Below are 24626 nucleotides of genomic sequence, written 5' to 3' on the forward strand. Positions count from 1 at the left end.
GAGCAGCCACGGCGTCTGCGTCCGCGCGCCGCTCGGACGGGGCGGGCGCGGTGGGCAACGCTCGGCTCGGCTCGGCTCCGGGCGCGCTCGTGCAGTTGTTTGTGTTTGAAATTCAATTGCTCCCTCCTCAGCGAGAGGCCGCTTCCTCCACCCCCCGCGGCCCACTCCTCCCCTTGCGCTCCCGCCCGCGGCGGTTCGATGCGCGCAGCTCCTCGGCGCCTGCTGCCTGCTCCGGTCCGGCGCCCAACCTGGAAGCCGCAGGCGGAGCGCGGCAGCACAGGCCTGAGGAGTGGAGCGCCGAGCTCGCCGAGCCGGCTTTGTGTGCGGGCGGGTGGTGAGTGCCAGCCGGCGAGGAGCGGGGCGCCTGCTGGACAAGCTGCACGTGCCCCTCCCCTGGCTCCGCGGGTCGCTTCCAGCCCGAGCCAGGCGAGGCCTACTGTGGTTGTGCAGTGTCCCCCTACACTGCCCGAGCTACGCTCCGCGCCTTGTCTTGTAGCTAGTTAGGCAGCCAAGGCGAGAGAGGTGTGGGAACCTCATAGCGGTGTAGGGTCCACGTGCTTCTGAGTCGGGGTGGGGGAGTGTCAGAGTTCGAATCCTACCAGGTCAGCCTATAGTGGTGAGGTTTGAAACAGGCAGTCCCATGGGTTCAGTAAATTCTAATGATCTATGATTCTGGCTAGTAAGTAAATGATCTGGACATTACACCAGTTTACTGATTTTTTTTTCACTCTTTGGGCTCTTTTGGGGGCCCACCACCCAGCTCCCAAATAAACACACATGGAAATTTCTTCCTTACAAATGCCCAACCTTAGGTTGACATATATCTAGCCAGCTTTCCTTAAATTTTCCTATCTACCTTTTACCACTGGGCTTTTTGTTGTTGTTCCAGACAGGGTTTCTCTGTGTAGCTTTGGAGCCATTCCTGGCACTCACTCTGTAGACCAGGCTGGCCTCGAACTCAAAGAGATCCTCCTGCCTCTTCCTCCCAAGTGCTGGGATTAAAGGCATGTGCCACCAATGCCTGGCCTTTTTTCTTTTCTTAATCTTACTTTCACTCTTACACCAAGGGTACCTGGCCCCTAGCGGCCTCCTCATCTTGTTCTTGCTTCTCCTTCTTTCTCCTATTTATTCTCTCTGCCTATCAGCCCCTCCTGTCCTTTCTCCTACCTTGCTACTGACCTTTCAGCTCTTTATTAGACCCATTAGTTGTTTTAGATAGGCAAAGTAACACAGTTTCACAGAGTTAAATGCAACACAAAAGAATGCAACATTAAAAATGCATCATTAAAAAAGTTCCTCAGCATAAACAAATGTTAACACACATCTTAAAGTAATATTCTATAACACCAGCTACCCTCACAAAAATGAGGAGGTTCTAAAGGGCAAAGACAATAGAAAACCACTAAATCCAGTTTGAAGGTTTATATCCTGGTAATCTGAGGGGCTTTGACAAAGTGGTGTCTTAAAGAATGAATATGACTTTGTGGAATTCTGGAATACTGTCTTGGGATAGATTTTTTTTTTTTTTTTTTTTTTGGAGATGGGGTGCTCCAGATAGGGTTTCTCTGCATAGTCCTGGCTGTCCTGAAGATCACATTGTACACCAGGCTGGCTTTGAACTTAGATCCACATGCCTCTGCCTCCCAAATGCTGGGATTACAGGTGTGTACCACCACCGCACCACATGGGTTATCTTCTTAGATTGTGACGGGAATGATGGGCCTAAAACTAGCCCTCAGATCTCAACCTAAACAAGATGTTTGTTGTAATTACATTTCTATTTGTGGAATGGGTTGTTTTTATTTGTTTCTATTTGTGGAATGGGTTGGTTTTGGTTTTTTGACACAGTCTTACTATGTAGCCCTGGGTTGCCTGGAACTCACAGATCAGCTTGCCTCTGCTTCTTGGGTGCTGAAATTAAAGATATTTTAAGTTTTTAATTTGTGTTTGTGAATGTGTGCCACATGTGTACAGAAGAGGGCTTCAGATCTGCTGGAGTTGCAGGTTATTGTGAGCCCCCCCCCCCCCCCCGCCTTTTTTTTTTTTTTTTTTTTTTTTTTTTTTTGGTTTTTGGAGACAGGGTTTCTCTGTGTAGCTTTGGGGCCTATCCTGGCACTCACACTGTAGACCAGACTGGCCTCCAACTCACAAAGATCTGCCTGCCTCTACCTCCTGAGTGCTGGGATTAAAGGCATGCACCACCAATGCCCAGCTATTGTGAGCCCCTTAACATGAGTGCTGGAAATTGAACTTGCATCTCCTGGAAGAGCAACAAGCATTCTTAACCACTGAGCTACCTCTCCAGCCCTAATCACAACTTTTTTTTTTTTAATCACAACTTCTTAAACAAGTTTCCTGTGCCAGGCTTTGTCTTTTGGGCCACCAACCAGCTCCCAAATCATGACACAGAGCCTTATTAGTTTTGAGTTCTTTGCTTAGTTTAGGCATGTCTCTGGCTAGCTCTTCTAACTTAAATTAACCTTCTCTTTACCTACCTGTTGCCTCGGGGCTTTTTTACCTTTTCTTACTTTCTTGCTGTCATTTTGTGTGGCTGGCTAGAAGCTGCCTGGCTTCTTCCTTGGAAGGGTGTTCTTTCTTCGATTTAGCCTAGATTTCTCCTATTTATTTCCTCTGCCTAGCTATTGGCCACTCAGCTCTTTATCAAACTCATCAGGTGCCTTACACAGGCACGCTGAAACAAATGCAACATATCTTTTCACAATTAAACACACATCTTTACATTGTTAAACAAATGTAGCACAAACAAAAGTAACACACCTTTACACAGTTAAAGTAATAATCCATAACATGAACAAATTAACACATCTTTCTGTTTGTTTTTCGAGACAGGGTTTCTCTGTGGCTTTGGAGGCTGTCTTGGAACTAGCTCTTGTAGACCAGGCTGACCTTGAACTCTCAGATCCTCCTGCCTCTGCCTTCCGAGTGCTAGGATTAAAGGCGTGTGCCACCAATGCCTAGGGAGTAACTCATCTTTGCCTAGTTAAAATAATATTCCACAACAGTTTTCCTTCCTGTTCTACTAGTATGAAATTAATTTTACATGTTTTTAAACTTTTCAAATTATGCACATTCCAATTTAGTTAAAACTCAGGGTCCTCACCCTTTCTCCACTTTGTTAAAGGGTGTCAATAAGACTTCTAAATTCAGGCGGGTGTTGGTGGCACACGCCTTTAATCCCAGCACTTGGGAGGCAGAGACAGGTGGATCTCTGTGAGTTAGAGGCCAGCCTGGTCTACAGAGAGAGTGCCAGGATAGGCTCCAAAGCTACACAGAGAAACCCTGTCTCAAAAAAAACAAAAACAAACAAACAAACAAAAAATTCTTGGTGGGGTTGAGAATAGAGCTCAGTGGCAGAACAGGAAAGAAATCTTGGGCTTGATACCATAAAAACAAAGAAAAAATTATCATGACACCAGCCCCCTTGGCCTCTTCCTCAACCATCCATGTGGACAACATGCCACAAAGCAGTGTTCCTTTTGTTGCAGTCACCTTCCCTGCAATTTAATATCCAAGTTCTTAGATCAGCTTCCCCAGCCGCACCACCCCAAGCCATGAACCTCAGAGGCTCAGTTACAACATGAGCAGAGCCTGGACCCTTGGGGATTCAGGCTTCCTGTTTTTCTTTGAGACTGGGAATTTTCTTAAAGAGATTTTAATTTGCCAGGTTTGGGATGTGTGTGTATTTCTAACAAGCACTAATCCATAGCTGCACCTGCATAATGCCATAATTGGAGCATTAAGGCCCTGAGACAGGGTGTCTGACCTTTTGGGTTCTCTGGCCTTCAGTTAAGACCTCATCTATAAAAAAAAAAAAAAAAAAAAAAAAAAAAAAAAAAAAAAAAAAAAAAAAAAAAAAAAAAAAACCTGTGACAAAGACCATCACAGGCTGGAAAAAAGTCCTCACATAGTAATTCTAACTGTACAAGTCTTGTTCACAGTCTCCTTAAAGTGTCAGCATGTCCTACATTTATGATGACTAATGAGGAAAATGAACACAGATCGAAATAATAAAACTGAATCGATTCTTGTTTTTGTTTTCCTGTTTTGTTTTTAAGTATAAAAGTAAAAGAGGGCTGGGGATGTAGTCCAGGTGGTAGAGTGCTCGTATAGCATGCCTGAGGCCCTGGGTTTGATACCCAGCACATCATAAACTTGAAATGGTATAAAATACTATGGTAGAGCCAGGTGTTGGTGGTGCATGCCTTTAATCCCAGCACTCAGGAGACAGTGGCAGGTGGATCTCTGTGAGTTCGAGACCCGTCTGGTCTACAAAGAGCTAGCTCCAGGTCAGCATCCAAAGCTACACAGAGAAACCCTGTCTCAAAAAAAAAAAAACAAAAAATAACCAAAACAACAAAACAAACAACAACAAAAAACCCAAAACCCAAAAAAACAAAACAAACAAAAACCTGGAACAAACATTCAAGAGTCAGTACTAAAGTGTGTGTGTGCACCCACGTGCACATACATCAGGGACAAAAGACATCCAGTGACTTCTTTTTTTTTTTTTTGAGACAAGGTTTCCCTGTGGCTTTGGAGCCTATCCTGGAACTAGCTCTTGTAGACCAGGCTAGCCTAGAACTCACAGAGATCTCCAGCCTCTGCCTCCCAAGTGTTGTTCTTATTTTTATTATCAGATATATTCATTTTATTTTATATGTGAAGGTTTTGTCAACATGTATGTGCAGCAATGGGCATGTTTGGTGTCAGAAGAGGTTTTGGTTATTGGGATCTTGAACCTGTCTGTCTCCACCCACCAAAACTGGAGTTACAGGTATATGAAGCCATGCCTGGTTGTTTCTGTGCGTAGGGATGCAGAATTCAGGTCCTCTTGATATCATAGCCAGCACTTTTACCTGCTGAGGCACCTCTCTGATGTCAAACTGACTTTTAAAATGACAAATTCACTCTCAAAGTAACCCACTAATCAATCTATGAGGGGCAGTGCCCTTTGACCTAATCACATCTTAGAAGGTCCCACTTGGTCCTACATACCACTCCACAATGAAGAAGTTAAACCATACAGGCGTAATGTGATATTTTAGGCTGGATTGTTTTTTGTTGTTTTTTTTTTTTTTCCTAACACTATGTTTCTCTGTGTAGTCCTGCTTGTCCTAGAGCTCTCTATGTAGACCAGGCTGACCTCGAATCCAGAGATCCACCTGTCTTGGCCTCCCAAATGCTGGGATTAAAGGTATGCAGCAGTATGCCCAGTTGGATTTTATTTTTAAAACAGTGTGTCCTGTATCCCAAGCTGGTCTAGATTTCCTTGCCAAGGAAAGGAAGGATGACTCTGCACTTCTGACCTCCTGTCTCCACTTTCCTCCTGAGAGTTGGGATCACAGGTATATACCACCTTGCTTCGTTTATTTGGTGCTGGGGATGGAACCTAAGGTTTTATGTGTGTTAAGCAAGCATTTTATCAAACTACTGCATCCCTGCTCCTTAGTTTTATCTATTTTTTTGAGACTGGCTCTCATATAGCCTATATGCAATACCTAGGCTGGCCTAGTTCTAGCAATCCTCCTGTCTTCTGAGCTGGGATGACTGGTATGAGCCTACATGAACAACTGAATAATTTATGTCAGAATAATCTGGTTGGGAAGCTTCTAGGGGAATTCTGAGTGTCCTAGCTTTTTCTCTTAGGTTGACTAGACTTCCCAAAGAACCATCTCTGGAGGATGAAGTCCTAGTAGTTTATATCCTGGAAGAAATGTGGCAGAAGGCTTCAGCATCAGTGTACATACTGCTGTTTATTTATTTAGTTTTTGGTGCTGGGCCTGGTACCCGGGGCTTTCTGTATATCAGGCAAGTACACTATCCCAGGGCTCCAGCCCAGCCCCTGAATATTGCTTCACTTGCTTTGCTATCTATATGGCCTTGCCCTTGATGGTGCCTGGGTTTTTCTATTGAAGAAACCTTTATTTTTGCCAATTTGGAAAAAAACCCATCTCCTGCGGTTAGAAGTGGTCCTTCACTAGAATTTGACACTGGGACCTCAATCTTGCAGTTTTTTTTTAAATGTTTATTTATTATGTATACAGTGTTCTGTCAGCATGTTTTGCCTGCATGCCAGAAGAGGACACCAGATCTCATTACAGATGGTTGTGAGCCACCATGTGGTTGCTGGGAATTGAACTCAGGACCTCTGGAAGAGCAGCCAGTGCTCTTAACCTCTGAGCCATCTCTCCCAACTCTTGCAGTTTTTTAACCAATCACTTTTGCTTCCCTCTCTGCGATTCCTTTTTAGAGTCACTTGATGCCTCTGCCTCCTGAGTTCTGGGCTTAAAAGTATAGGCTACCACTGTCTGATGAGACCCTGTTTCAAAGGAACAAACAAAACTACCACCACCACCACCAACAAAACCAAACAAAACAAAGGGAGGAAAATGAGAGAGACTGAAAGAAGAAAAAACCTTGGCCCCAGGTCACCAGAGTACAGGCAGAGAACACAGGCTGAGGAGCCTGGATCTTAAAGCAGGCCTTAGATATTGCAGCCTTGTGCAATACACATCCACTGAGAGGTAGGACTTGATGGTCTAGTTTCTCAGTATAATTTTCTGTCTGCCTGCTTTGCAATCAACTGAGAAATTTTTTAAAGAGCCAGACTTTTGGGTCTCGCCCCATATCTACTCAGTAGAAAGCTCTTAGGCCAGAGTACAGGTATTTGCCTTAAAAAATATTTACTGTCTCTGTATACGTGTGCCCCCATGGACAAGTGTGAGAGTCAGAAAACAACTTGTAGACTTGTAGGAGTCAGTCTTTCCTTCCCCGATGTGGGGTCCAACTATGGAACTAAGTCATAAGGCTTGTCAGCAAGTACCTTTTCCTACTGAGTCATCTTGCCAGATAGTATCTTCCTCACTCCATAGCCCTGGAACCCAGTATGTAGCCCAGGCAGGTCTCTAAATCATGAATGATCCTCCTGCTCAGTCTCCCTAGTGCTGGAATTATAAGCATGAACCACCATAATCAGCTCTATATGTGTGTGTGTGTGTGTGTGTGTGTGTGAGAGAGAGAGAGAGAGAGAGAGAGAGAGTTTTTTCTTTTTCTTTTAAGACAGGGTTTCTCTGTGTAACAGCTCTGATTGTCCTGGAACTTGCTTTGTAGACCAGGCTGGCCTTGAACTCAAGAGATTGGCCTGCCTCTGCCTCCAGAGGGCTGGGATTAAAGGCATGCGCCACCACCACCCAGTTTACTCTCCCATTTTTTTTTAAAGATTTTTTTTTTCTTTTTTTCGAGACAGGGTTTCTCTGTGTAGCTTTGGAGCCTATCCTGGCACACGCTCTGGAGACCAGGCTGGCCTCGAACTCACAGAGATCTGCCTGCCTCTGCCTCCCTTGTGCTGGGATTAAAGGCCTGCGCCACCAACGCCCAGCCATAAAGATTTTATTTATTTATTATGTATACAGTCTTCTGCCCGCATGCCAGCAGAGGGCACCAGATCTCATTCAAGGTGGTTGTGAGCCACCATGTGGTTGCTAGGAATTGAACTCAGCACCTCTGGAAGAGCAGTCAGTGCACTTAACCGCTGAGCCATCTCTCCAGCCCTACTATCCCATTTAAAAAAAAAAAAAGAAATTTGTTTCATCTTCATGAGTCTGTGCCTACATATATGTATTTGCACTAAATATGTGCCTGGTGCCTGAAAGGTTAGAGAGCTTTGGATTCTCTGTGATTTGAAGTACAGATGGTTGTGAGCTGGGAACAGAACCCAGGTCCTCTGCAAGTACAGCAAGTGCTCTTAACAACTAACCGAGCCACCTCCCCAGCCTTCCACCTTGCGTTTTGAAATGGAGTCTCTTCATTTGGACCTGGGCCTCACCAAGGCTGGGCTGCCTGGCCAGTAAGCTCCTGGGATCCTCTTTTTTTCTTTTTTGGATTTTCGAGACAGGGTTTCTCTGTGTAGCTTTGGAGCCTATCCTGGCACTCACTCTGGAGACCAGGATAGCCTCGAACTCACAGAGATCCGCCTGCCTCTGCCTCCCGGGTGCTGGGATTAAAGGCGTGTGCCACCAACGCCCGGCCGCTCCTGGGATCCTCTTGTCTCCACTCCCTGGTGCTGGGATTACAAGTACTGTGCTTGGCATTTCTGCATTGGTGCTGGAGATTGAATTCAGTTCCTCACACTTGATCAGCAAGCACTTTACCAACTGAGTTATCTCTCTAACTCCTGTTTGTTTATGAGACAGATCTTATTTAGGTCAGGATGGCCTCAAATTTGCTGTGTAGACAAATCCTGATCCTGTCCCAATTTCCCAAATGCTGGTGTTATAGGCATGGATGGGCCACTATGTCCAGCAAGAATTTGTAGTTTTCAGAATTTTTCCTAGGACACATCTTTTTTTCCTCATACACATTAAAATTTGTTTTGGAACAGGTAGCAGTGGGGTATTAAATTCTGCACCTTGCACATGTTAGGTAAGCAACCTAATATTGAGCTGCCTAGGCCCATAGTATCATTTAAACAGAGGTGCACACAAAAGGTTATTCTGGGCAGATCTCAGTAGACATCTACAGAAGTGGTATAAATTTGTTTGGACATAAGATGAGGATGATGAGCTACTTAGGCTTGTCTTTTAGCTCTGTCTTTACTGTCATTATCCTTCTCTCAAAGCATGCTTTCTGTCTTTTTCAGCCTCCTTGCCCACCTCAACAGCTCTTTTGTTGGCTGATCTCAATAGTTTTCTGCTCTTAGGAGCAGGGAGGTAATACCCACAGAGAGATGGATGTAAAGTACCTGCATACACAGGCTGACAAGTAGAGGGTACTGTGTTACAGGGTGTCAGAAAGCGCTTCGGAGTCAGGTAGACAGGAGGACCAGGCAAAGCACATCCTCCTGGACAGATAGTGAAAAGCCTATCATAAACGTGGGTGGACGTAAAGGCAGGACAGACAGCATACCCAGCCATTAAAGGAATGCCAACCACACACTGAGAGTTCTTAGGTTGGGGGCGGCACAGGTGATTACTCAAAACTGTGAAGTGTACCGGGCCATAGTCGGTCCCTTTACTGTGAAGTGATGAATCCTGGGGACTTCACCCTAGCTTCCCGCGCCTTGGCCATTTCTATCTCATTGGTTACTGCGGAAGGAGCCCAAACCCCAGACTTGGTGGGAGGTAGGCTTCATGTGCTCCTGGATGGGTACTAGTCATACAGCAAAGGAGATCATCCACTGCCTTTTATGTCACCTTTACTTGAGCTCTCAGATGCCGGCGGCCTAGTTTTCTTTATGGTTTGCAGTTTAATTTCATACACGTCCCTTGGGCTTTGGCTCTTCTTGGAGTGCTTTGTTCTAACTCCCTGGTCGACTTGGAAGCGTCACCATTTATTTACAGGTCACTTTCCCTTTAAGCCAGTTACTAGTCCACTTTCCCAGACGCCATCACGTTCCCGACAACACTTGCAGTTTCTAAGAGTACCACAGCTCCCATAAACCTTACGGGCTCTGAGGAACTAACTTCAAGTACCGAAATGCTCTAAGCGTTTACGTGCTACCGCGCTGATCCATGGGGATTGTAGTAACCTAGGACGTGCAAGGCAACAACAACAAACAACAAACAAACAAACTACGAATCCCAGGAATCCCCGCGTCAGAGGAGGGGCTCTAAGTCTTTCTGCGCACCATTTACTCCAACTTCAGACTACAACTCCCACCATGCTTTGCACTGAGTTCCCTGAGGTAGAGAATGGGCTGTTGCAAATGTGTTCTCTGGGAATTGTAGTTCTTATGTTTGTGAGGCGAGTAGTAGGCGGAGTGACTCGGCGGCCATTAGCTGTGTGTAGTTGCCTGGCGCTAGGAGCTTAAGTGAAGCGGGAATTCTTACTCGGTGGAAATCAACCCTGGCCATGGGTTCTTGCCGAGGATAGCCCTAGAACACGGAGCAGGGGGCGCTTTTCGGTTCCCCGCCTTGCCCAGTAGTGGGGCCTACTAGGCCGCCGGGACATCCCGGGTCTCAAGTAGGCCTAGTCTGCGGGCAAGGGCGTCCCAAAGGCGGGAGGCGCCATGTCTCTGGTTGCTTATGCCAGCAGCGATGAGAGTGAGCCGGATGAACCGGAGCCGGAGCCGGAGGAAGAGGATGTGGCGGCTCCTATGCCCGGGCCCGCTTTAGGAGGCCTGTTCGCTTCTCTCCCCGCACCCAAGGGTCCGGCCTTGCTGCCCCCGCCCCCCCAGATGCTGGCCCCAGCCTTTCCCCCGCCACTGTTGCTTCCCCCGCCCACCGGAGACCCCAGGCTGCAGCCTCCTCCACCTCTGCCCTTCGGCCTGGGCGGCTTCCCGCCACCTGCAGGAGTGAGCCCAGCTGAAGCTGCCGGAGTTGGGGAGGGGCTGGGGCTGCCATCGCCCCAAGGCCCTGGTCTCAGTCTGCCCCCAGCTGTGGGCAGTGTCGGACCCCCCTTGGGACTTCCCAAGCCAAAGAAGAGAACCGAGCCGGTGAGGATAGCGGCGCCGGAGCTGCGTAAGGGCGATGTGAGTATCTAGGTGGTCACCGCAAGTCCCATTGGGTTTGAGTTTAGGGGTAGGAGGGACTTGTGGCCGTAATGGAGCTTCACAAACTCATCCGTTGACTCAAGGCCGCTAGAATCCTCTTAGAAGGCGGTTAATTCACATGAACTTGTCAACTTTGGGGAGTTAGGGTATTGGCCATGGGGCATTTTGGAACCCTGGGCTGGCTTGCAGAAAGGGTTAAATGGTATCCTTGGTACTGACAGGCCAAGATACATGCATAGGGACACTTCTTTCCGTTTTAGCATCTTCGTCTCAGGTTGGCCTCTCCTCTTCCCATATTGAGGTCAGGATAAAACGTGGGCACCTGAAGGGACAACTGATAGGACTTCAGTGCCCATGTTTAACATCTAGGACCAGTCTTTTTTTTTTTTTTTTTTCTTTTTGGTCTTTGTTTTTGTTTTTTGTTTTTTGTTTTGATTTTTCGAGACAGGGTTTCTCTGTATTGCTTTGGAGGTTGTCATGGAACTCACTCTGTAGACCAGGCTGGCCTCGAACTCACAGAGATCCGCCTGCCTCTGCCTCCCGAGTGTTGGGATTAAAGGCGTGCGCCACCAAAGCCCGGCTTAGGACCAGTCTTTTTTGTTTTGTTTTGTTTTTTGTTTTTATTTTATTAGTTCAATTAGGAACAAGCTTGCTTCAGATGTCAATCCCTTCTCCCTCTCCCTCCCCTCCCCCCAACATCCCACCTGCCCCTAGCCATCCCCCCTCCACTCCCCAGGCAGGATAAGGCCCTCAAAAGGGGCTCCCCAAAGTCTACCACATCATCCTGGGCCAGGCCTAGGCCCTTCCCCATGTGTAGGACCAGTCTTATCCTTTGCCCCATCCCTAAAATAATCAGGCTTGGTGGTGTAAACAATATTATTTTTGGACTTTGTGCTGTAGAACAGGCTGGCCTCGAACTCACAGAGATCTGCCTGCATCTGCCTCCCAAGTGCTGGGTTTAATGGCATGCGCTAGTACTGCCCGGCCTTGGACTTGTTTTTGAGGGGAACTAGAGAAGAAATGGAGTATTTATTTATTTTGAGACAGCTTCACTGTGTAGCCCAAGCTTTCCTTGGGTCACTATGTAGCCCAATCTGGGTCCCAATTTGTGATCTTGCTTCAGCCTCCTAGTGTTGAATAAAAAGTACATTAGATACCTGGTGGTGGCACATGCCTTTAATCCCAGCACTCGGGAAGCAGAGGCAGGCGGATCTCTGTGAGTTGGTGGCCAGCCTGGTCTCCAGAGGGAGTGCCAGGATAGGCTCCAAAGCTACACAGAGAAACCCTGTCTGGGGGCGGGGAGGAAAAAGAAAAGAAAAAGGTATACTACACTATCCTTGGCTTAAGAAATTGAATGTATGCCCCCCCCCCCCTACACATACTGGTAGTTGAACCTGTGGCCTCACACATGCTAGGTAAACACTCTCCCATTGAGCTACAGGCTTAGCCCTATTTGCAATTTTTATTTTGAGAAATGATCTTTCTAGATTGTCTATAATGACCTTGAATTTTAGATTATTCTGCTTCAGTCTCGCCTGTAGCTGGGATTACAGCCTAGACACCAGGACTGGGCAACCTTCAGACTGTATGGCTAAGGTTAGCTTTAAACTCTTGATCCTCCTCCATCCATAACCCCAGTGCTGGGATTGCAGGTGAGCACCATCGTATCTGCTCTATGCAGTTTACCCCCACACCTAGGGCTTTGCACTCTTATCAACTCCAGCCCTAACATACTATTTATATGTATGAACTGGAGTCCACTATGCGAGATCTTATTGGACATTGGAAACTGGGTCTATATGAATCTCAGTTCCACCGTCTGGATATTGTCAAGTCTAAATGAGTTTGGACATTAAGGTGTCCTTTCTAGAAGAGACAGTCAAACTTAAGTTGTGTATGTATATATGTATGTATGTATTTAGATCGGGTCTATATGTAGTCCTGGCTTGGAACTTGCTATGTAGACCAGGTAGGCCTTGAACTCATGGAGATACTCTTGCCTCTGCCTCCCAAGTGCTGGGATTAAAGACGTGTGCTGCCATTCCTGACTTTATGTTTTTAGATGTTTGAGCAGAAAAAGACAAGGTCTCTTGGAGTGATGGCATCCTTTTTTTTCCCCCCCCAGACAGGGTTTTTTTTTTTTTGTGTAGCTTTGGAGCCTATCCTGGCACTTACTCTGTAGACCAGGCTGGCCTCGAACTCACAGAGATCCACCCACCGCTGCCTCCGGGATTAAAGGCACCACCACCACCGCCGCCCACCGAAGGCTTCCTTTGATAAGGGAGACAGTAAACCTAGGGAAGAAAGTGTGTGAGAGTTCTTTGCTTTCTACCTTTTGATGAATGAATTCGTACATCTTTGCTAATTCTGCTTTTCTTTAGCTTTCCGCAGCTACCATGGGCCATCTCAGTTTTTTTGTACTTGCAGTTCTTTCAGTTTTCCCCAGCAGATGTCCCAGTGTTCTCACCATTCTCTGCCTCTTGACTTAAAAGGCATTTCTAGCCTACCTGGTTGATTGCAGTTTCCTGCCACTTGCTCCTCCCTGTTTTTTTTTTTTTTTTTTAAATAGGAAAGGTACTACAATTAGCCCTAGCTGGCCTAGAACTTGGTACATAGGCCAGATTTGGCCTCAAACTCAGAGATCTGCCTGCCTCTGTTTTCTGAGTGCTGGGATCAAAGGTGTTCATCGCTGTTGCCTGGCCCTGCTTTGTTTTTCTCCGCAGCATATATACTTCGCTTTCCTCCCTCCTCTAGCATACAAACTCCATGAAGGGAGAGCAGAGGTTACTTTAATCTGTTGGTATGTTCCTAGTGGTCACTATAGTTCCTGGTGCATACTTAGAACACTATACTTCTCTTATTTTTGAGATTATAATTATAATTATATAATTTTCCCTTCCCTTCTCCCTCCAAACATATATACCCCTCTTGCTCTCTTTCAAATTCATGACCTCTTTTTTTATTAATTGTTGTTACATGTGTATATGTTTATGTATATACTTATATATTTCCAAATATGACCTGCTCAGACTATGTTATTATGTATGTATGTATTTGGTATTGGACAACTAGTTGGTGTGGTCTTCCTTGGGGAAGACTAGTTCTCTGTGTATGGTTGAGGCCTCCTGGGTTGCTGCCATTGTCCTTGTTCAGCTCATGTTTAGGCAGTTGTGTTGTGTTGGTGAAACTTTATGGGTATAGGTTCTGGTATTATTTACTAGAAGACACAATCTCATAGCTGCCCCCTCTTCTGCCATGTTCTCTGAGCCTTAGATGTAGGAGTTGTTTTGTGGATGTATCCCTTGAGACTGAGCTTCACAACTCTGCAGTTTGATTGGTTGTGGTTTTCTGTAGTGGTCTCCATCTGTTGTAAAGAGAAATTTCCTTGATGAGGGCGAGCACTCTGTAAATTTTTTTTTTGAATGAATGAACTCAAATGAATTCTTTCTGGAAGTCTTTCCTAGAATCTCTCTTCCAGTTTCCTTCAAAACTTTCTTTCAAATCACCTGTCCTTTTATTCTCATCTGCGTTTGTCATTTCTTGGTCTAAGATTGTACAAAAGCCTTCTGTTTTGCCATTGAAACTAACCTGGGTCTTGATTTTCTGGGGCCAAAGAAAGATCCATCCACGAATGGAACAGAAATGTACTCTGGCTGCTGCTGCTTTCCTATTCTCTTTCCCCAGACTGCCTCAGCTTTTTATATTTGGGGAATGCATGAGGATGGTGACACCCAAGCCAGCATGCTTCCCTCCACATTGACAGCTCTGGAAAGGCTCATTTCTTCAGGAAGGTAGCATTAGAATATCTTGCTGGGACACATGTAATCCCAGTATTTGAGAGCCCAAGGCTCGGTGAATGCCCAAGTTTGGGACCCCTTATCTCCATAGCCAACAGGCTACATAGCAACATCCTGTCTCAAATACCCAAAAAAGAGAAAAAGATTTGTGGTAGAGGCTGTAGAAGCTGGTGAAAGTGTCAGGAAACAGGACTGGTGACTTGTGTGACCCACCCAGGTTCTGAAGTGTAGAGTGATGGAGTTGAGTCCACTGGAGTGCCAGCCCCTAGCTGGTTATTTCCCAGTGTTCTATTCAAATTGGTAGTTTTGTTCTTTGAACATAACTCTTGGAGAAAGGCAGTCTAAGAATATTGAAGGTGCTCAGGTGTGTGTGATTGATTCCCCCACCCCCTTTTTTTTTTCAAGACTGGGTTCGGTGATGATGGTGCATGCCTTTAATCCCAGCAATCAGGAGGCAGAGGCAGATTCTGCCTGGAAGAAAGAAGGTCTTGGGAACCTGATAAATTTTAGGGATTTTTTGAAACTTGTGAGCTCTTTATTTCCTGAGGGTTTTTGTTGTTGGTTTTTTTTTTTTTTTTTTTTTTTTTTTGGCCTTTCCAGACAGTGTTTCTCTGTATAATCCTGGCTCTGGCTCTTCTGGAACTCACTCTGTAGATCAGGCTTGCCTTGAACTCAGAGATCCGATTGCCTCTGCCTCTCCAGTGCTGGGATTAAAGGCATGCAACATACTGCCTGGCTACCTGGTCTTGTATTTTATGTGAACAGGTGTTTTGCCCTATTGGGTCTGTATACACTGTATATGTAGTGTCCATGGAGACCAGAAGGGGACATGGAATCACCAGAGCTGGTTGTTAGTTCCATGTGGGTGCTGGGAATTGAACCCAGGTCCTCTGGAACAGCAGCCAGTGCTCTTAACTGCTGAGCCATTTCTCCACCTCTGTGTCCTGGTTTTTAAAGAACTGTGTCTTGTCTGTCTAAAAGCTCTGATTCGAACACCATCTTGTGCACATAGGGGACCTTCAGTTCATGTTTGCAGGCTATCTTAGTTAGGTTTTCTATTGCTGTGAAGAGACCAAGGCAACTCTTTTTTTTTGTTTGTTTGTTTTGTTTTTTCGAGACAGGGTTTCTCTGTAGCTTTGGAGCCTAGCCTGGCACTCGCTCTGGAGACCAGGCTGGCCTCGAACTCATAGAGATCCACCTGCCTCTGCCTCCGGAGTGCTGGGATTAAAGGCTTGAGCCACCAACACCCGGCCCAAGGCAACTCTTATGAAGGAAATCATTTAATTGGGGCTGGCTTACAATTCAGAGGTCTAGTCCATTATTGCCATGTCAGCAAGCATGATGGCACATAGGCAGACATGGTGCTGGAAGGTGGCCCAATGATCTACATTGGATCTGGAGGCAGCAGGAAGGACTGGCTTGAGCCTACCCCTTAGTGACACACTTTTTCCAACAAAGTCACACCTGCTTTCGCAAGGCCACATCTCCTAATAGTGCCACTCCTTATGAGCTTATGGGGGCCGTTTTCTTTCAGACCATCACACAGGGATAATAAGCTCACTGCCTTAAAGAAAGAATTTTCTTAGAATTTGGTGATTCTTACCTTTGCTGGAGGGGAAAGCCACCTACAGCATCTTGTTTTTTATTTCCTTCTTTTTATAGATCAGCTCAGCGTGAACTGTAGCCTAGCCCTTGTTCTAGTTTCCAGGTTACCCAATTGTCCAGCACCACGGGGAGCAAGGGAAGAGGAGTGGCATGTGGAGGCCCAGTCCAAAGCCAACCTCAGTCATCTTTTCTTCTTTGATTGTCATCCCCCCCTTCTCTGTCTCGTTCCTGTGTGTGTGTGTGTGTGTGTGTGTGTGTGTGTGTGTGTGTGTGTGTGAGACAGACAGACAGACAGACAGACAGACAGACAGACAGACAGGGTTTTACTGTGTATATGGCCAAATTCCCAGTTATTCTTTTTTTTGTTTGTTTTTCGAGACAGGGTTTCTCTGTGGCTTTGGAGGCTGTCCTGGAATTAGCTTTTGTAGATCAGGCTGGTCTCGAACTCACAGAGATCCGCCAACCTCTGCTGGGATTAAAGGCATGCGCCACCAACGCCCGGCTACTGAGTCTTATATGAGAGTTTTTTTCTCATATCATATATTCCAACCAAATTGAAATTTTAGGTTTAGTTCCTTTTGGGTCATGGTGGCACACATTTTTAATTCTCAGCACTCAGGATGTAGAGGTGGGTGGAGCTCAGTTCCTGGCTAGCCTGGTCTTATAGTAATACCTTGTTTCAAATAGCAACAACAATACATTTAGGGGTTGGGACCTGCTGATGTTTGTGGGAACCTGCTGAGGGTGTTGGCACAGCACTGAGCTCCTTTCTCTCCCCTTCAATACAAAGTCTAGCCTAGGCTATCAGCAGCTCCCTTATGTAGTGGAGGGTGATCATCCATCAATCAACTTCTCTCTTTAGCCTTCACCTCCCCGTGCTACGATTACTAGCCTGCACATGCTCCACTTTGGCCTCTTTGTGCTAGGCTCTTAACTCCAGTTTACCTAGAAGGAAACTGGGTTAGAGAACACAGACAAGTTGCCCCAATCCACATAGTTTTGAAGTAGTGGCAGAGGTTATATTTGAACCTAGGTGTGTTTTGCTCTATCTTGGTATTTGCTGAAAAGGTAAGGAGAAGGCCCATGGCTAGGCAGAAATCAGAAAGGAAGAAACAAGTAAAATAGAGAAAACAAAATTCTAACCAAAGGGCAAAGAGTTAAAGAAGTTGATGAATCTAGCTAATGGGATAATAGTATAATTCATTTGGAGTCTGGAGAGGTGGGGTGTCTGTTCTTAACCTTGATTTCCTACTTGGCTCCTGGCCCTGATAGCTAGTGATTGCTTTTTGGAGAGAGTCTCTGAGAACCAGAGCCTGAGAAGATAAGAGGAATGCTGCCATGGGGAATGGCACTGATAGATGAGTAGATCCCACTGGACCTAGCCTAATGGAATATGTCTGTTTCCGTTCTTGCTCAGCAGTCTCTGGTTGTGTATATTGTCACTCTTGGCAGCTAGAGAGGACAGTGTAGCCACCAAGGTTTAGGTTCTTGTGAGGCTAAAAAGAAACATAATAATACCACTCCCTGCCCTGGTCTTTCAGTTCAGGCTGGCCTAGAACTCACTATGTAGTCCAGGTTGGCCTCCAGTTGTGTGACATTATTCCTAGGGAATTATGAACAAATGTCTCCTTATCCCAAGTAGGGAACCTACAACAGACCAAAATATACTACCAAAGTCCAACTTGCTAAACCATTGAGTTTATTGGGTGTTAGCACTATTCACAGCTCAGAAGCAGTTGTGTCACTGAAAGTCCATTGCTGACTGCTCACAAAAGCTGACACCCAGAGCTATGTAGTACTTGTGGGCAGCTCCATATGTTAGAGAGTTACTTTGCAGCAATCTGTACTGTCTATACTGTTTATATAACCTTGGGGAATGGAGAAGGTCTTGGGAACTTGGTAAATTTCAGGGACTTCCTGAAACTTGTGAGTTCTTTCTTTCTTTCCTTCTTTCTTTCTTTTCTTTTCTTTTCTCTTCTTTTCTTTCTCTTTATTTTTATATTTTGTGTCATTCCAGACAGGTTTTCTCTGTGTAGGATGTCCTGGAAATGATCATACTGGCTTTGAAGTCCGAGATCTGCCTGCCTCTACCTCCCAAGTACTGTGATTAAAGGCATTTACTGCCAGGCTAGTCTCTGTGAAGGCCAGCCTGGTCTACAGAGTGAGTTCCAGGAAAGTCAGGGATGTGTAGAGAGATTGTGTGTGTGTGTGTGTGTGTGTGTGTGTGTGTGTGTGACACACACAAAATACAAATAAATAAATGTAATACGTTAAAAAAAAAATTGATGTGTGAGGCCAGGAAGTGGTGCACTTTAATCAGGAATTAGAGACAGGTGGATCTCTGAATTCGCCAAGTGCTGGGATCAAAGGCATGCTCCAGTACCGGCACCAAATGTTATTTTCTTTTTTGGGGTTGTTGGGATAAATCCTTTCTGTACTTTTGTTTCCTGTTAGTATGTGTCAGGTTCCCTCATGTCCAGGAGTGCTTTGAGTGGCAGGTGGCAGCTAAGCTTCTTTCTGTAGCGTATCACAGAGTTGCACATTTGCAGCTATTTTTGGGGTCAGGTTGGTGAGGTTTGTGAAAGGGGCAAGAGGTGTGTATATTGTTTCCTCATCTATGGTACTCTGGTCTTCCTTTGTGGCTATGATGCCTCTGAACCTTGTTTGTCAGTTGTTAGAGGCAAACCAACACGTATCTCTCTACCTGCCCCTCAAAAACACTGTGACTTTGCAGTAGTTTAGGGGCTCAGTACCTGTGTATGCCTATATTTGGATGCTTCTACTTGTTAATGCTATAATTTAAGAAAAGCAGTTCGAGAGAGAAAGATGCCATGAGACAAGGTTCAAGCAGAGTTTTTTTTTTTTTTTTTTTTTTTTTTCCTTAAATTAGGGAAAAGGGTCATAAAAGGGAAAAGGGGAGGGGGAGACTGGCCTCCAGAGACAGGAGCAGCAGGAGAGAAGAGAGAGCAGAGAGAGGGGAAGGAGGGAGGGGAGAGGGAACGAAATAGGAGGTGGGCAGGGCCCTTTTTAAAGGGAACATAGTGAATGTGCACAGGTGGTGCTCTTAGTGGCTGCAGCTGTCCTGTCAGAACCCCAAAGACAGGCCGGTGCGGATACCTGAATACTAACAGTTAAGCCATCTCACCAGCATTCCGTCTTATTATTTGAGACAAGGTCTCTCACTAATCCTGAACACGCAGTGTTTCTGCAAGGCTGGTTGGTTTGCAGGCTCCCAGGATCTGCCTGTCTTTTCCCTACAGTATTGGGGTTACAAGCACATGCAGTTATGCCTAGCTTTTTACATGTACTGGGGTTATGAACAAACACTCTTACCCACTGAGGCATGTCTCCAGCCCCTTAATATACATTTTAGCTTCTTTGATGTTATGTTTCTGGGAGTCTGTCAGGGTGATAACTTATAAAAGGACTCTCAGTAGAAGCTCAGAGAAAGATGTATATGAGTAGTAGCAAGCTCTAAGTGCAGAAGTAGTGGCATGTTAGAAAGGGTCAGTCATGTTGGGCGTTGGTGGCACACACCTTTAATCCCAGCACTCTGGAGGCAGAGGCAGGCAGATCTCTGTGAGTTCCAGGCCAGCCTGGTCTCCAGATCGAGTGCCAGGATAGGCTCCAAAGCTACACAGAGAAACCCTGTCTTGGGAAAAAAACAAACAAACAAACAAAAAGAAATGGTCAGTCATTTAGGGTGGTTTGTGTATGTGTTTAAAAGATAAAATCAGAGCTGGGCGATAGTTGGAGGCCAGCCAGAGCTACGTAGAGAGACCCTGTTTAAATAAACAAAAACCTCAGGTTGTCATTACATTGAAAATAGCCAGTGACTTTTAAAGAGAAATTTTAAGTTTCTTCTCACTGCTGATCTAGCCTTTACTTCTATTAGTCTTAGGACATGCTTTACAAGGCATGATATCGTGCCTGTAATCCCAGCACTTGGAAAGCTGAATCATGAGGATTCCTGAGGGTTCAGTGTCACTTTGGGCTTCAGAGTTAAACACTGTCTCCAAAAAACAATGATGAAACTCCTCACAAACAAAAAGAATAGTCTTCAGTTGCCCCAGTGCTGCCAGTAGACCTGTTATAGCAGGTGCTTTAGTTGTGCCCAGGACTCCATGCTAACCCAGGGGGCCAGGTGCTAGGGGTTTCTTAGGATCTCTAGGATTAGAAGAAGTCGGGGTGGGGGTGGTGTTGGGGGGGGGTAGGTGGGTAGGAGGGAATGGGGATTGAAAGAGAGAAAGGGTTGAACATGCCCAGATGGTGGTGTTCACACCTTTTTCTTGGTTGAGTGTGTCATTGTGGTGAGTCAGAGAATGATAACCCCTGAGCTCTGCTAGGAGCCTTGGTGGATTGTACATTTTCATGGACAATAGTCCATACAGTCTCAGCACCACTGTGTTAGGGGTAAGTAGTATTCCAGCTAGCCATAAGGCTGACAGAAAACCTGTGTTCTGATTTGTGCTATTCCCTGTGAGACCCAGTGTGACTTCGTGTGATCCTCAGGCTTGCACTGTCAGTATGGTGTTAACTTTCCAAACACAGAAGCCAAAAGTGGTTCAAGTTCTGTCGTGTCCTCGCCACTATTTGACTTCTAAGCCTTACTTTCCTTACTTATAAGATTGAAATTATAAAGGCTACCTTGAAATGCTACTGGAAGGAGGGCTGGGGATATGGCTCAGTTGGTAGAGTGAGTGCTTATGCAGCATGCAAATAAAGGCCTGGGCTTGATTCCCAGCACCACATATCTGTAATCCCAGCACTCTGAGTGTGGAAGCAGGAGGGTCAGAAATTTAAGGTCATCCTTGGCTACTTAGGGAATTTAAGGGCAGCCTGGGCTGCATGAGATCTTGTCTCAAACAAACAAGATCAAAGCACTACTGGAGGGATTACACGTAAGTCACTGTTGGGCAGTGGTGGCATACACCTTTAGTCCTAGCACTTGACAGACAGAGGCAGGTGATCTCTGTGAGTTGTAGGCCAGCCTGGTTTACAGAATGAGTTCCAGGACAGACTGGAATACTGAAACACAAAAAACCTAAAAGTCACTGGGAATGTATAGCAGGCACTTGGTAGGTCAGTGGTGGGTCTCTCTTTTGCTGCCCTTTATTTTTCACATTTAGGTCTAAGACAGATTTTCCATTTAAGTGTTTTTTGTTTTTAATGTTTTTGCACCAGTTAGCAATTAAAATTACTGCTTCTATGATTGTCTGCCAGGTGGTGGTGTTCCTGTGTAAGATATAGCCATTGTTGTCAGAATAAAACGGAAAAACATGTGGAAAAATGTCACATTTACATGAGTACTAATGAGCAAGTTGGTATCATATTACAGCAGACAAATGAGTGACATGGGGACACAGGCTCCTTAGGTCTTAGAAGCAGGAACAAGGTACCAAAGCATACTGAAAGGACACAGAAAGCCACCAGTGATATTGGCACCAGGATTCAGTGAGGACAGGAAGGGCTTAAAGTACTGCAAATTGATAGTTTATACTTAATTATATACATTTTTGGAACATTGGATGATATCATAATTTATGAATTGTGTGATATAATCAAGCTAATTAACATGTTCACTGTGCCAAATATTTTTGTGGTGAGAACATGTGAAGTTTATTATTTTAGTAGTTTTGAAATGTTAAGTACTCAGTTTATACTACCATCATTTGTCCATTCTTCCCATTTTACAACTTTACAATGGTCATTCTCCTTTCTGCTTTTTGTTTTTGGCCTGGCTAAGGACTGAACCTGTTTTGTGAGTGTCAAATAAACCCTCTCCCACCGAATTGTATTCCAAGCCCTCCTTAAACTTTTTAAAATGATATTTATTTTGTGTATGGGTATACATAGGTGTGGGTGTGTGTCCATAGTGCATGTGCAGAAGAGAACGTCTTGTGGGAGTCAGTTCTTCCATTCTGTAGATGCCACTCAAGTCCTCAGGCTTGGTGGCAAACACCCTTATTTGCTGAGCCATCTTACTATCCACCAGCCCTTTATGTTAAAGGCTACTATTCATTATTTATAGATACCGTGCTTTCTTTATCCACTTACCTGTTGATGGGTACTTAGGTTGGCTGTATAATGGTCATTGTGGATGACACTGCTGTGAACATGAACATGGGTGTGTTTCTTCAGTACACAGCTTTCCAGTTGGGGGTCGAGAAACGATTGGTAGCTCTCTTGTTGCGGTGTATGGATTATACCTAGGACAGGACCCTGCATGCTGACCATGCGCTCTACCCTCACCCTGAGGGTAGTTTATTAGAAGCCTCTGAAGCCAGAAGTGGTGTGCACCATAATTCCAGCACTCAGAAAGCTGAAGCAGGAGGATCATTACAAGTTCAAGGCCATCAACGTTACGTAGCAAGAGCTTCCTCAAAAAGCACATGTAAACTCCATACACACAAGGTGCTATGGTTTTCCATAATGGTTGTCCTCACTGAGGGAGGAAAGCTTGAACTACCCCTGATTTTTTTTTTTTTTTTTATTACCTAATTTTCCAGTTGTTTGAGTACTTGTCATGCTTGTTGGCATCCTAGTTCTTTGTGAGCAGATTATGACACAGAAAATTTTTAGTCACATTAGAGTAAATGGCCTATCCTCTATCTCTGAAGATTAGTGTCTAATACTATTTTTTAATATTTTAAACTTTTTTAATTATTAATTTTTATTTTATGTGCATTGGTATCAGAACTGGAGTTACAGACAGTTGTGAGCTGCCATATGGATGCTGGGAATTGAACCCAGATCCTCTGGATGAGCAGCCAGTGCCTTTCAGGGTTGAGCCATCTCTCCAGCCCCATGTCTAGAACTCTTGATGCCTAGGCCTTGCCATGGCAGTTGTTGTTGCCTTTTTTCTTTTTTTAATATAAAAATATGGTCAGGCTGGCCTCACTCACAGAGCTCTTCCTCCCTCTGCCTCCTAAGTGCTGGAATTAAAGGTGTGCTGTATCATGCCCAGCCTCACCTTTACTTTACAGATGCCTGGACCAAGACCATGCAAAGATGGGTTTGGGAAGTCATTTTTGTTGTTGTAGTTGTTATCAGTGGTGGTGGTAGTGTTCTTATTTATTTGGGAAGTAGTTTTTAATTTTAAGTTTTATTTATGAAACTGGATTTCTCTGTGTAACAGCTCTGGCTGTCCTGGAGCTCACTTTATAGACTAGGCTGGCCTTGAACTCAGAGATCTGCCTGTCTCTGCCTCCTGAAGGCTGGGAGAAAAGGCGTATGCTACCGTCACCACTGCCTGACTAGATGTGGTTTTATTTGGCCTGACTAGATGTGGTTTTATTTGTTTTATTTTTTTACTTTTTTTTTTTTTTTCTCCGAGACAGGGTTTCTCTGTGGCTTTGGAGACTGTCCTGGAACTAGCTCTTGTAGACCAGGCTGGTGTCAAACTCACAGAGATCCGCCTGCCTCTGCCTCCCAGGTGCTGGGATTAAAGGCATGAGCCACCACTGCCCAGCAGATGTGTTTTATTTTTAATATTATATTGTGTGTGTGTGTGTATGTGTGTCTGTGTCTGTGTGTGGGTATGAGTAGGTGACTGTAGAGGCCAGAAGAATGTTACAGGGAGTTGTGTTACAGATCGATTGAGCTACTTGATGTGGGTGTTGGGAACTGAACTCAGGTACTCTTCAAGAGCAGGAAGCACTGTTAACCACTGAATCATCTGTTCAATTCCTTTAGATCCTTTCCCACTGAGTTGTGCCCTGCTCTTTCTCTCTGTGTGTGTGTGTGTGTGTGTGTGTGTGTGTGTGTGTGTGTGTGTGTGTGTGTGTGTGTGTGTGTGGGCGCGCGCATGGTAGGTGTGTGGAGATCAGAGGACAACTTTGTGGATTCTCTTTTCTCCATCTTTACATAGGTTTTGGGGATCAAGCTTAGGTTGCTGGATTTGTGTAACCACCTTTACTGACTGAGTCATTTCACTGGCTCTTAATTTAAATTTTATTTTGGATCTGGTGAGATGGCTTAGCAGGTAAAGTGCTTGCTTTGCAAGCCTGACCTGAGTTCAATACCTGGAGCCAATGTAAAGGTAGAAGGAAAGAACCAACTCCTGAAAGTTGTCCTTTGACCTCTCTACAGTGATTATGGCATGTGTGCCCCCATTAGTAATAAATAATTAAACATTCTTATTTATTTGTATGTATATGTGTGTGTCACATTGGAGGTCAGAGAATAACCTGGTAGTTCTCTAGTTGTGTTGAAGAAGTGTCTCTTGTTTTGCTGCTGCACAGTATACTCCAGCATGGGAGCTTCAGACCAATTCTTTTGTTTCCATTCTTTCTGTAGGAATGCAGGATTATAGATGTGCACTATTGTATCTGACTTTTGTTTTATTTTTTGAGACAGGGTTTCTCTGTGTAGAGAGACTGTCCTGGAACTCACTCTGTAGACCAGGCTGGCCTGGAACATGTAAAGATCCACCTGTCTGCCCCGAGAGTGCTAGAATTAAAGGTGTGCCACTGCCTGGCAAGATTTTAAAAATCTTAAAAAAACAAGTAAAACCCTTTGCTATTCATGTGCCTTTCATCTTTCCTCAACTTGAAGGTGCTAAGAAACTAATAGTGAGCTAATTAAAACTCAAGAGTAGCCAATATAGTGACACACACCTTCAGTCCCAGCACCCAGGAGGCAGAGGCAGGCAGATCTCTGTGAGTTGGAAGCCAGCCTGGTCTGCAGAGTGAGTTCGAGGACAGCCAGTGCTA

General features: G+C 45.2%; 1 protein-coding gene across 2 annotated transcripts in view; it reads left to right on the top strand.

The window, feature by feature from the left end:
• The first annotated feature begins 9757 nt into the window (after positions 1–9757).
• Positions 9758–24626, top strand: part of Prcc (proline rich mitotic checkpoint control factor) — a 31231-nt gene continuing 16362 nt past the window's right edge. The window contains exon 1 of one of the 2 annotated variants that reach the window (XM_027393056.2): positions 9758–10489. In XM_027393056.2, the coding sequence (XP_027248857.1) occupies positions 10028–10489 (462 nt within the window). In that variant the 5' untranslated portion in view covers positions 9758–10027. The remainder of the gene's footprint in view (positions 10490–24626) is intronic. The other variant, XM_027393055.2, reaches the window with a different exon arrangement.

Source organism: Cricetulus griseus, assembly GCF_003668045.3.
Source record: "Cricetulus griseus strain 17A/GY chromosome 1 unlocalized genomic scaffold, alternate assembly CriGri-PICRH-1.0 chr1_0, whole genome shotgun sequence".
Taxonomy (NCBI): Eukaryota; Metazoa; Chordata; class Mammalia; order Rodentia; family Cricetidae; genus Cricetulus; species Cricetulus griseus.